This window comes from Meleagris gallopavo, chromosome 16, assembly GCF_000146605.3.
Source record: "Meleagris gallopavo isolate NT-WF06-2002-E0010 breed Aviagen turkey brand Nicholas breeding stock chromosome 16, Turkey_5.1, whole genome shotgun sequence".
Classification (NCBI taxonomy): domain Eukaryota; kingdom Metazoa; phylum Chordata; class Aves; order Galliformes; family Phasianidae; genus Meleagris; species Meleagris gallopavo.
In genome coordinates, this window is record NC_015026.2 from 14668380 (window position 1) to 14681505 (window position 13126).

At 42.7% G+C, this 13126-nt stretch overlaps 2 protein-coding genes across 5 annotated transcripts in view; one reads left to right on the top strand and one right to left on the bottom strand.

Moving 5' to 3' along the window:
- ACSM3 (acyl-CoA synthetase medium chain family member 3) overlaps positions 1 to 8108 on the top strand; it is a 10138-nt gene extending 2030 nt beyond the window's left edge. For 3 of the 4 annotated variants that reach the window (XM_010719928.3, XM_010719927.3, XM_003210833.4), the window contains exons 3-14: positions 877 to 1087; positions 1775 to 1982; positions 2205 to 2348; positions 3176 to 3329; positions 4019 to 4098; positions 4737 to 4860; positions 5363 to 5443; positions 6073 to 6174; positions 6901 to 7028; positions 7143 to 7242; positions 7666 to 7785; positions 7939 to 8108. In XM_010719928.3, the coding sequence (XP_010718230.1) occupies positions 877 to 1087; positions 1775 to 1982; positions 2205 to 2348; positions 3176 to 3329; positions 4019 to 4098; positions 4737 to 4860; positions 5363 to 5443; positions 6073 to 6174; positions 6901 to 7028; positions 7143 to 7242; positions 7666 to 7785; positions 7939 to 8025 (1539 nt within the window). In that variant the 3' untranslated portion in view covers positions 8026 to 8108. The remainder of the gene's footprint in view (positions 1 to 876; positions 1088 to 1774; positions 1983 to 2204; positions 2349 to 3175; positions 3330 to 4018; positions 4099 to 4736; positions 4861 to 5362; positions 5444 to 6072; positions 6175 to 6900; positions 7029 to 7142; positions 7243 to 7665; positions 7786 to 7938) is intronic. The other variant, XM_010719929.3, reaches the window with a different exon arrangement.
- A 1695-nt stretch (positions 8109 to 9803) lies between these two features.
- Positions 9804 to 13124, bottom strand: ERI2 (ERI1 exoribonuclease family member 2; the record flags this gene model as incomplete). Its single annotated transcript, XM_019620642.1, has 7 exons — positions 9804 to 9911; positions 10329 to 10417; positions 10921 to 11002; positions 12072 to 12172; positions 12479 to 12635; positions 12751 to 12878; positions 13022 to 13124. Coding segments are annotated over 7 exons (675 nt in total), but the record flags the coding sequence as incomplete, so codon positions are not given.
- Between the last annotated feature and the right edge of the window lie 2 nt (positions 13125 to 13126).

Consider the following 13126-nt stretch of genomic DNA (forward strand, 5'->3'; position numbering starts at 1 on the left):
AAAAAGCAGTGTAGGTATATCACCTATCTTACTATATTGTCCTAATCTCTGTGGATGTAGTCCACAGGTTCTTCGTGATGAGGGGTTGAATACAGTGGTGTTCACCTGGCAGCAGGAGCAGAGCAGAGGTATCTCCTGTCTGACACAAGGCAAGCATTTGCTCCATTTGCAGGCGGAATGGATTTTGGCAGGCTGTGAACGACACAAGGAATGAACACCTGAAGAGTTTTGCCCTCTGAAGTACACAGCTAAACTCTTCTCCCTGAAGATAAACCTTAGTGTTATTCTGCCACCAAACAGATAACAAGATATCATATTCTTGCTGCCTCCATGAGGTTTTCTTTGCTCAGGAAGTGACTTGCACAATGTCACTGCTAAAGGCATCAGTCCCCTTAAGAGCACATTGTGTACATACATTTCACTTTTCACACATCTGTTAGTTATGAGGGATGTTGATTAGAGATCACACTGTGCTTTTGAACCTCAGATCTAATTTTCAGAAGTAACAAATAAGCCCAATTCAAGAATAAGTTGGAAAAGAGCTTGGAGAGTTTGTGAAACTGAGGCACAGCTCAGCTGCACCTGTGTCCATTGCCAGCTTTGTTTGTGGCCAGGAACAGAAGGCTGGATAGCCTCTGCAGAGGGAAACACCATGAGCTCAGGAAAGGAATGCAAATTTAATTTCTAACATGATATTCGTAGGCAGCTTTTCCTGAAGGAGAGCCTCATTTGGAGCCAGTGGCAAATTTCAGCTTCATCCCTAGATTCCTCCAGCACTGAATTAGTGCCAAACGCTTTGTTTCCTTGGACTTAATTAAGGTAAAGGTGGTATCTTCCTTAAGTGAAGCATTTGCACTGTACCCTGTCATTCTATAGGAGGGAAAAAAGCCTAAAAACCCCGCACTGTGGTGGGTAGATGGTGATGGAGAAGAGGTAAAGTGGAGCTTTGAGGAGCTGGGAGTGCTGTCCAGGAAAGCAGCCAATGTACTCTCTGGTGCCTGCAGTCTGCAGTGCGGGGACAGAGTTCTTCTGCTTCTGCCACGGATCCCAGAGTGGTGGCTGCTGAACGTGGCTTGCATGAGAACAGGTTGGTGAGAGGATACAAAAGGCATATGGGGATGGAAATCATCACTTAAACCTATCCTTGCTACTGAATGCATGCAGAACTAGAAATATGCTTTGAGGATGAACTAATAAAACAGGAACACCCTCCATGCCAAATGTGGCACTTCTGTGTAGTTCTGCATGTGCCCTAGGTGTTAAGGAAACACTATGAGCCCACTCTCCTTTGACATTCTCCTTTCTCCAGCACTTGTGATGCATCCCAAATGCATCTTCTTGCAACCTTGCAGTGAAGCTGGCCAAATTTAGCCAGGTGTTTCACATGGCCCCTGTGGGATTTGTTACCTGCTCAGTTTGCCAATGTTTTCAACCCAGAATGTCATGGTACCCCACAAATACTAGGGGGGTACAGTCAAGAAATTAAGTCCAGAAGGATGGCATGGTCCTTGGGAGGTGTCTTCAGACCAAGGAAAGTTCTCCCCTTGATTTCTTTTAGTGTCTCATGTCCAGCATGGTGCCTCCTAACTTGTGCCCATCCTCACACAATTCAATCCACCAAGGAAGTCAATGTGTTTACAAACGTAGTGCCAAATCCTGGTTTCAGTACGGCACTGTCCCACTCAAAACCACCAAGTAAGCTGAAGTCTTAGTAGTACAAGAATTATTAAGCAACATATAAGCTATTTTTTCCATTCCACTTGCTCCTGTTTAGGAACCGTCCTGATTCCCGGCACACAGCAGCTGACAGCAAAGGACATTCTCTATCGCCTACAGAAATCCAAGGCAAAGGGCATCATCACCGATGACTCTGTGGCATCAGCTGTAGAGTCAGTAGAGGCTGACTGCCAGTCTCTGAAGTTCAAGTTGCTGGTGTCAGAGGGCCACCGAGAGGGATGGCTGAGCTTCAAGGATCTCCTGAAGTGAGTAACCACCACTGTGATAGTGACTCAGTAAAGATAAGAGTGTTTCTGTTTGCTTTGGATGGGAAATGCTGCAGGTGTGTTCTCATCCTTCTGGGTCTGCGCAGTAGAAAAATATAAATGGTTTTGGCACTTCTGATTGCTGCAGAGGTTATTCTGAACGTCTTCAGGAATGTGTAAGTCACACAAATCATTTCATTCCTCATTTTGTTCATTTTAAAGAAATGCTCCATCTGATCACCAGTGCGCCACCACGAAGTCTCAACACCCCATGGCCATCTATTTTACTAGTGGGACGACAGGAGCTCCAAAAATGACAGAACATTCCCACTGCAGCTATGGCATTGGCCTCACAGTGAGTGGAAGGTAAGCCTACTCCTTCGTCAGACGGATTGGTCGTGTGGCAGAAGAAGAGAAATGCAAGGTTTAACCAGAAACGTTTGTTTCGCTGCTTTAAAAAACAACCCTTCTGTGAGACCCAATCGAGATTTGTTTGGTTGGTTGTTTTCCCCAGGGAACAAGGCACATTTTGAGTCCAGCTGTCCTAGTGTGCATGGAATGTAGCAGCCAAATAGACATACTAACTTCTTTTTAACATTTTCTTTAACTTTTGATAACTCTTTTGCTGTGTGTCCAACAAGTTAGCAGTTAACAGACGGTCCACCAAATGAACATCAGCATAAGTTTATAAAGACAGTATCCAAAATGGGAGAACATGGGTCTGACAGGCTTCTGGGTTCATGTGTGCCTGGGTTCAGCAGAGCTCCCAGAGGAATGAAATGCTGATAATTCAGAATCTTTAAATTTATAAAGCAATATTGTTTATAAAATTGATAGGGCAGTGCACTTCACTCTAACTGGAAAAGAATAACAAATCATATGCAGTAAACCAAAACCATCCTTATCTCTAACAGTGAGTTCAAGCAATCTTATATTCATGCACCACCACATCCTGAGGTGGGTTCTGCTGATCCGTCACTACAACTTCCCTTAGAAACGTGCAGCATCGGTCCATCCTGCTGCACCGTCATTGCCAGGACCTGGTCATGCTCAGTCATTCAGGTCAATCTAAATGCTACTTAGCCAAGACAAACAGTGCCGGATTCGCTTCCCTGGCACATCTCATGATGGTTTACTACTTACTTTATTTCTGCTAAGTATGGACTGTAGGCTGTGCTTCCTTCTGCTATCAGGTACTGGCTGAACCTGACCTCTTCGGATATATACTGGAATACCTCAGACACGGGCTGGGCCAAGGCAGCATGGAGCATTTTTTCAGCATGGAGTCAAGGGGCATGTGTATTTGTACATAAGATGCCACAGTTCAGCCCGCCTGCTGTCCTTGAGGTATGTGGGGGAGCCAACCTTGCAGCTGTTTGCTGTTAGTCCTAGAAGTGAAACACAGAGGAAACTGGGCTGAGATCTGCAGAGCTAATCTGTTATTAAAATGAGTGACTTTAAGAGTCAAGTGAGAATGCTGGTTGCCTGCACCAAGTAACTCAGTGGTAAGGGGTGAGGAGGCAGCAAGGCTGAATTCCTTTAACAAATGCCATCAATATCATATTGTCTTCCATTCTCCACACACAACTTCTTACCCTTTGTAAAAGAGTGCCTCCACTTCACCCTTTCTGAGATGGTGGGAGCTGCTAGATAACACCAGACTGTGTTGGAGAACGCTTTCAGTTTTAGTCCTGTAGGACATCTTAAAACGTAGGTTTAGGGTTTCACTTTTTTTCTCCCTAAACTGCAATTACAAAGCAACTCCGCTAGGAGAACTTCAGACCTCCTCGGGGTGCGAAGCTCTGCTGTCACGAACCCATTGTAAGATGATGCAGATTCTGTTTTGAAGGAAAAAAAAAACAACAACTAAATAAATGTAACTGCTGTGCTAACTGCTTTTAGGATACTAATATTTTGTTTGTGTGTTTCATAAGCCTGGTGCAGGCAGATGCCATTACATCTCTTATAACGTAGATGAGACCTCACAGCCTTCAGTATATTGACAACATTGGTTTTTACTATTCTGAACTCCTCAGAGCCTGTCAAGATATCCCATAACTGTCTTCTGCTCAGCCCCAACTGCCTACCGAATGCTCGTGCAGCACCAGTTGCCCAGGTAAGCCGAGGCAGTGTCCCCAGCAATGTCTTCCACCAAAACAATGTGTCAAATGCTCAGCTCTCTGATTTTATTCCACATTCACAGAGGTAGAACAGGAACTCAGACTGTGTTTCTCAACATCTTAAGTCTCACTTATTGTGAATAAAGTCAGAATAAATACTTGAGGTACCACCTTAGACTTTGTAAGCAACAGTGGAAAGCAGCATGGTATCATACTTAACACTCAGAAATACTTTTACTGCCACATTCTCCTTCCGTCTGTTCCACTCCTAAGTCCCACCAGTAGTATACTCCCCATGAAGTGGTCAGTGACACGTATGAAAGACATCTTGGCCTCATTGGGGTCTCACTGGCAGGGTTGAACTTCATTATTCCTCCTTGGTCCAGGCTCCAGCTCAGACTCTAGGGCTAGAAACATCGCATCGCATTATTAGATTTTCAAAAATAATACAGAAGTAAAACAGAAAGCTTTTTTTTCTTTCTTGCTTCTGCTATTTTCAGATTTGTTGTTGTTTAGCTCTGCACAGTTCAAATGAACAGCAGTTCATATAGAAAGGTCCCCCCCAATGCAGGAATACTGCAGCAAATGGGACATAGCAGACATAACTGCCAGTCATTTGCTTTCTCTTTCCCAGCTGCACATTCAACAGCTTGCGGCACTGTGTGAGCGCTGGGGAGCCAATCAACCCCGAGGTGATGGCCAAGTGGAAAGCATGGACGGGGCTGGATATCCATGAAAGCTACGGACAAACAGAAACTGTATGTTAAGCTTTACAGGTCAAAAGCATAAATTCTGTTCAGTTTGCCAAGAAAAAGCCATTAAAAAAATTGTACACAGTTGTATTAGGTTTACGTACTTCTCCTCACTTCACCACATCCCAGCAACACAAACTCATCACCAGCATTACAACAGTTGTGAGTTTTAGGGAGAAAGTCAATTCCAATATGCAAAATGAAAACGCAGTTTTTTCAACTCATAGGACAAGTGTAATGGCTCCCCAAAAAATCCAAGGCCTGCTCTTCATGTGAGATGCACTCTTCATGACCTCCCTCCAAATTCTGCTTTGAACTTTGGAATGCTCACATTGTTTGCGGCTCTGGGCAAGATTTCCAGAGTCTCGTTTATTTCACTGGATGTATGATTATAATGAAGGGATCATTATTTCTGACAGAAGTTCGCTGTGTTAGCTGAGTCTTCTAAACGTAAGCTGAAGACTGAATATACAAGTCACTGTTTGACTGAGAAAAATATTTATTACAGGTGCTGGTCTGTGGAAATTTTAAAGGAATGGAAATTAAACCTGGCTCTATGGGAAAGCCATCTCCAGGCTATGATGTCAAGGTATGGCACCTCTTGTGGCACTGCCATCTCTCAGATCATCAGTTGCCATCAAAGAGGTTTAAGAGCTTTAGCATGGCACTGTGCTATGCAACATCATTCCACAAGGAATGGAAGTGTGAAACAAGTACATTACTGCCCCAAACGCAGTGTGCAAGTGAGCAGTCACACCTTCCTCTTGCACCAGCCTCAGTGGGATGACATAGATGAGAGACCACTATTGGATGGGAAGGCAATGATGGAAGTCAAATTACTGAGTAAACAAAGAGAGCAGTTATTTCCCTGGGGATAACAGAGCTTATGAAGTAAATTCTAGCAATATTTGCAATATAGTTTGAGATTTTTAGTATCTTTCTAAGCTTTTTATCAGCTTCCTCTGTTTTCACATTCATTACTTAACCTCTTTGGGGTCTTACTAACTCCATTACATGCTTTCATAGTACTCGGAATTGCTCAGATAAAAACAGCGTGAGGTACAGTGGATTCGCAGTAAGCTGACGCTGTAATTTCTGGGTCAGACTCACCTCCAATGCTCCAACTAATTTTAAATGAGTATTAAGATTCTATAATATTAACATAATGCTTTTCAATTTGGCTCAAAGATAATAAAGCTGTGCTTTGCTTATTTTTAGATTATAGATGAAAATGGAAATATTCTGCCTCCTGGAAAAGAAGGAGAGATTGCCATCAAAGTAAAACCTACAAGACCACTTTTCCTCTTTACTTGCTATACTGTAAGAACGCTTCTCCAGCTAAAGCAGATGCCATGTTAAGCTTCTGCCAAGGAATCCATGCCTCGTTTCATTTGCGCATACTGTTTAGATGTCTGAAAACCCCTGGGAAGGAAAGAATTTCCATTTCTTTTCATGCAGCTGCTTAGTCTACTTACACAAATTGTTAGTTGGTCGATGATAGCGCCTTGCCTAGCAAGCTGAATCCACTTTCTTTTGATTATTCCCTTAATGAAAAGGGAAATCTCTAACAGCTTCCTCCCCGAGTCCCCAAATATCCTTTGGTCAGAGGGCTAGGAACCCCATCTGAGAAGTGGGGGACACTGTTGAAGTATCTTGACTGCACAACTGGGCTCCATCTAGTGTTTTGAGCACAGCATTTTTTGTTTTCATTTTGGTTCAAATGTTCAGTCGCAGAATCAGAAAAACAAACACACAGTGCTCTCAGTTCTTTCAACAGGAAACCATATTAAATTTTATGCATGCTATCAACCTATTATCATGGAATCACTAAGGTTGGAAGAGACCACTAAGGCCATCTAGTCCAATCATCAACTATGTCTTGCTTTATGGGCTGATAATAGTGAATTAATAATCTATTGTCGTTTATTACAATTGTTTATTATTAATGTCCCGCTGAATATTCCTGTTGAACATGAATCTACTAGAATGCAATTTATTTTATTTTTCAAGTAGCTTTTACGTGAAACACAACTTAATATTTCCTAGGATGATCCAGAGAAAACAAAGGCAACAGTCCGTGGAGATTTCTATGTTACTGGAGATAGGGGGCTCATGGATGACAATGGATACTTCTGGTTTGTTGGAAGAGCTGATGATGTCATTAATTCTGCTGGGTAAATCAAACTGATTAACAGTACATCTGCCAGCACAAATAATAGAGCTGATTCAGATAAGATGTGTTTATGTGTTTCAAGTACAAATAAAGAACCTTTGTCTCCATTTTAAAGATACCGCATCGGGCCATTTGAAGTAGAAAGTGCTCTAATAGAGCATCCTGCAGTGGCGGAATCAGCAGTTGTCAGCAGTCCAGACCCCATCAGGGGAGAGGTAAACAAGCTAAGCACATTTTAGGTAAAAAGGAGCTTTATGCATACCGTGGCTGATGAAGACCAACTTCCAATGGATTGGTCTATCCAGTGATGAAATTTTTGAACTAAATAAAATCAAATTGGCATTTCTATTCTATCAGATATGTCTAAACCAGAAAAACAGACCATGGCAATTACCCCACATCCAACATAACCAAAGCACAATTTGAAGCTTTTCCTCTGCATTCCAGTGTTTCCCCTTTCGACTATCTCCATAGTCCAGAGAAATACACAACACTGGCATAGCTGTTTGTCGTATTTGTTATTCTGCAGTTTGTACATGAATGTTAGGTAAATGTAAAAGTTTAACCAATCTTTCAAATCTGACTATTGTGTGATGTTTCATCATTACTTCACCCTCTGTTCCCTTATTGTCTTCAAGGTAGTGAAAGCCTTTGTTGTTTTAACACCCAACTACATCTCACATGATCCAGAAAAAATGATGAAAGAACTACAAGACCACGTTAAGAAAGCTACTGCTCCATACAAGTATCCTCGGAAAGTAAGTCGTCAATTATCCAATACTTTAAGTAATTGTCATGACTATAAGAAAGCACGTATCAACTATCACGTCTCTTGTGAGGCTATGTCACCAAGGGAAAGTCACATTTGAAATAAATTATTTTGTATTGTAATTTCCTCCCTTTCCCTTTAGATGGAGTTCGTTCAAGAGCTGCCAAAAACCATTAGTGGGAAAATCCGAAGAACTGAACTACGCCAGAAGGAGTGGAGGAGATATTAGAATGCTTTGGGTTTTGGGTTGTGTTGCTGTTTTAACATTGCGTGTGGGTTCCGGTGGCTTTTTGCTTTGTTTGCTTCTTTACACAAAATAAGATAATCTGATTTACACAGTAATGGGAAGACACAAAATGTCTCTCTTAGTTGACATTTTCACTAAGTCTCACCTGACCCTCAGCACTCAGCTGCCCCAGTGCCACATGGAGAGCACAAAAGCAGGCAGGCTGATACGAATGATACAAAAGTTGTCTTAGCAAGAGGGCAGTAGATGATGTGTTAAATAAACTTAATGAACCATCTTTAAACCGCATTTTATCTTTATTATTACTGAAATGAGAAAAATCACAAGAGTTTATTACAACACTTGCTTCAATAATCACTTCTGAGCAGCATGATAACTTATAAATACATATTTAAAAGTTACAGTTAAAAATCTCTACAAGCATATTTAGTAAAAATAGTATAAAAGTAAAATCTACCTCATTAAAACGTTTGAGGACTCAATTAGCAAAGAATTTAAGACACGTGATGATGAAGTAACAGTTTAAGATGTATAACAACAGCTGCTCACACCTTAACTGCAGCACAATGATTTGTTCTGTCTCACTCCAATCATGTTAACGTGGGTATGTCTGTGTGCTTAAACAATTGCAATTTTCATCCGCATTAGCCAAGCAGCATTATTTTCATCCTCTGCTGAGAACACGTATCTGACATCATTGGATGCCCCAGTTTCATTAACTACAGTTAACTAACTGAGCTTCAGATTCAAACCACCAAATTAAAAAGCTTCAAGTTCTCATAGATGGTCTGAGGAACAAATATTTGTTGGAATCATTTCCTGAAGTGCTGGGGAACGTTCCAAGAGAGGTCAAAGCATCTACATTCATGGTGATATCACGAGATTTCTCTTTTAGAAATGCATTTTCCCACTTGAAGTATCCACAACTTCTCTTACTACCTTCACGTCTGCCAGCAGGACAACAGAAAAAAGCCTTGCCATGATTCGGACCTGCATTTGACACATAGAGCCTTTTAGCCCTTCGACCACAGTTACACAGTGGGGGAGTTAGTTTTTCATTTTGCACAGCTGTTACAAACTGATTTGGATTGACTGTGGAGCTCAGAACAGCGCGAGATGCTTTGGACAAATTCAAATTTCTCAAAGGTAAGGCATGATCTGAAGACGCAGTTTTCTCTTGATAGACAGCAAAAGACTGTTTTTTTGCTGGTGGGAGTGCTGTTGGACTAGTTGGCTTTCTTTTGGGAACCTCAGAAGGAATAGAATAATTTCTCATTAATACTGATTGGGATGAAATAGCATTTACCTTTACAGATGGGATCTTAAAAGCAGAAAGATTTGAAGTCTGCCTTTGTACCATTCCTACATTATAGATAGTAGTATCAAGACTTTTGTAAATGATAGATCTAGGAGGTTCTGTGGGTACCAGAGTTTTCCCCAAACTTTGATCACCTGAACTGATCGCAGCCGATTGCTTTGGAATTGTTTTTTCTTCAGACACAGTTAAGATGTCTGTACTTGAGTCCTCCTTAGATTGAGCACAGTCTGAATTTGGTTCAGATTGAGATTTAGGTATTAGAGCTACATCTTCCCAGTCAGTCAGCAGAGACAAGCAATCAGAATGAGTGCCTGTATCCTCACTGGAGGTATTAACTGAGGAGATGGTAGTGGAGATGAGTACTAGTCCTGACCCACACACTGGAGAGCTGTACCTTGCCGTGCTCATGAGATGCCCACTGTTCAATCCTTGCTGAATGCCTGGTGATAAAGTACTGTGGGATTGCTGTGCGCGTCCAAGAAGAGGAAATCTGTCAGGAGATACTGTGGAAGAGCTTCGGACTTCCTCACAGAAATCAGTCCTTGAGCTGCTGCCAGATACAATATGCATGTCTGCAGAGCAATCACTGCAAGTGGCCTGTTCTGCAGATTGTACACGAGAATTTGCCATAATTCCAGCAGTACTGTTGTGGTTTCTCTCTGCCAGAGAGCTTGCTTTGCAAGATCTATCTCTGGATGTTTCAAGGCTGCTGCTACTTCCCGGCAGAGTTTTGTCAGCAGAGTCAGTATTCAGCGTTCTGGGAATTAAATTCTTCCTAGGACAGGACTAGGGAGTCCATTAACAAAAAGAGATTTTGGAAAGTAAATACCCAGAAGCTTTAGGAATCACTGCACAAAACTAACAAGTGTGTCAGCCTAAGGGTGTTCTGTTCGGTTCATACTCAAGATTCACCCTTCACCTGTATTTCAGGTTACAAGACTAGTAAAGATATGAAATAGTAACCAACCTTATCCAAAGATTTAGTAATCTTCAGCACACACCCATCACAAATCAGCCTCCAAGCAAGACGAGCAGTATTCCGAGAATCATCCAACCCTTCAAAAGTATGGTTATAAATTAACATCTTCCTTTTAATCTACTACTGCTGACAGTTCTTATTAGAGAACAAGTAACATTTACGTACACTTAAGAAGAACTCATGTAGCTGAATATATAGCCACAACTGCTAAAATCCTTCCTGTTTTGTATTAACCATGTAAAAAATTTAAAAAAGTAAATATTGTGCTTGTATTCTTTCATACTCATAAGCTAATCATGAGCTATCAGGTAAGATCAAGTTTCCTTATCCCTTCCTCGCTTTTTTTTTTTCCCTTTCATGCCCGAGCAACTCAGAACTTGATACTGTGGAACACAACACACACAAAAGCTCTGGGAGGGAATTCTAAAATTACGTGTGAGAATAGAAATGGCAAACTCTGACCTTTCAGCCATTTCTACTTGGATGGTTTCATTGCCCAGAAAACTACAGTCTGGACTACCTGGAAATAATATTATATATATTTGTATACAGAGAGAGAGGTTCATCATACCACACTTACCAGAATGTTCCCGTCCTACAAAAGCCAGCCCCAAATCCTGCAAAGCACCACTCAGCCCTTTAGGTTTTCTGTTATAGAAGGCCTAAGGAGAAACTTGCAGCTGGTTAAGATGCAGCAGTTCACAGTGGAGTGAAAAGCACTACCAAAATATCACCTAAGGAATAATAAATCTCCCACTGCCATTGTGCAAGTCAGATATCTTCATGTTACTACTGTGATAAATGAGCATAAAAAAGCACATGCGTTACCTATAGCAGATTAGAATGGAAAGAACAATGATTCCTTCTTCTTCCAATCTTAAACTAATCCACTCTACCTTTGCTAAGCAATCATCCATTTGCACTTCATGCCTTACATCAATAAAGGCCTTAACAGAAAGAACAGCCTTGAAGAATACAATTACAATATATCTTGAGATGCTTAAACTGTTGTGTATATATATATATTTTTAAACTTATGCCTTTGCAATATGCATGTGCCAAGTATATTAAATAAGGAAAGATATGACTCCCTGGTTCTCCCCTTGATCACGTTGTTTGACTTTAGAGATCTAAATCTGCTGCCTGAGCTCCAACACTGAGGACAGGCAAACTCCTGGATCGCTCCTTTAAATGTTTCCTTGGCTGCACAGAACTCCTGTTTGCGTGTAGACTGAAAAACCAACCAAAAAGAACCAACCACCATAAAAACAATCTATCATTTCCTCAGTAGATATCCATTTTCAGTGTTACTAGCACTGCTCTAGTCAGTACTAGTACTGTTCTGGTCAGAATACAGTCCCCACACTGTATCTGCTGAGCAGACAAGGACCACTATTTTCTAGGTAGCAATGTAAGGCAGTAAGAGCAGTGCAGGAAAAACAGGGAAGTCCAGGCAGCAAGCAGAGCAGAAGATGCCAGGAAAATAATAGCTCAAAAATTCTCCAACGATTATCAGTAATTTATCTAACAACACATTGCTTCCCTAGCATTATGATTTCTATTAAAATTCACAGTCATAGGGCATGCAGTTTGTTATTTGTGCAATAACACAGAATGAAAGAAGTTGGGTAACTCTAATTACTGGAACACGGTGCTGCCTGGTAAGTGCGATACAGTTTGCTTCTGAGGTTATAACACAGACCCATGTTCCAGCTTACTGGTTTTTCTCACCCTGTACGTTGCTTTGAGATCAATCCAGGAATTGAAGATGTCAGGTTTCCGTAACTGCTTCCTCTTACATTCGTAGTGCAAGCACACGCCCAGGTCCCAGTCTGCACAGGGAAGACAAGAGCAAGCAAAGAATTAACGTTTCTTTAATCCTAACTTCTGCCAAATGAGCATTATTCTCACCTGAACGAGCCAGAGGTTACCAAACAAGCAAACAAACCGACAGCTGGGCAAGAAGGTGCACAGCCACCTACAAACCAGCGGCAGCCCTGTGATGGGGCGGTGAGCACTGCTGCCTTACAGCCATCAGTGCAGGACAGTCCCAAGGCAGGCACAGATAACAGTCCCACCAAGGGCTCCTTTTTATTGCGCGCTGCTTTGTGCAATAAGCAAAAGGGAACGTTGCCTACCTGTCCAGGTAACAAAAGCACACAGCTTTGTCTCTGGAATGGCATTACTTGGGGTTTCTGAGATGAACAGAAATTTCTTCTCCTTCTGTATCTCCTGAAGCCACTTCAAGAATTGTGACAAGCAGATGTGCAGAGGGACTCCTTCGTCAACTTGTTTCTTTGGGCAGCGGATAGAGAAACACCCGCGTCAGTACAGACTGAAATCCGCTGGAGATTTGGCCGCCTTCGGCCCTTTAAAGGAGCACCGAACGGTGTAAGTCACAGCGGGATACCTGCGTGACGCCGGTCAGCGCCGTGCAGAACTCGGAGAGCACGGGCTGCTCCTGCGGCTGCACGAAGGCGTGGAACTCGGCCTCGATCCGCCCCGTGGCGGCGTTCAGCAGCACGGCCGGGAACTCAACTGGGACGGAGCACAGCGAGAGCGGCGGGGGGAAAACACCGCGCCCGTGTCAAGTGCGGCACGCGGGCACCCCGCGAACACACGAACACACGAACACATACCGCACCCCGCACACAGCCGGCAGCTCCCGGCGCAGCACTCACTGATCTCGGGGCGGCGTTGCCGCGCGTCCCGCCAGCACGTGGACTCGAAGTTCGAGGACGAGCAGGAAGCCGAAGCCGGATCCGGATCGCCGCTCCGGCGGCCGG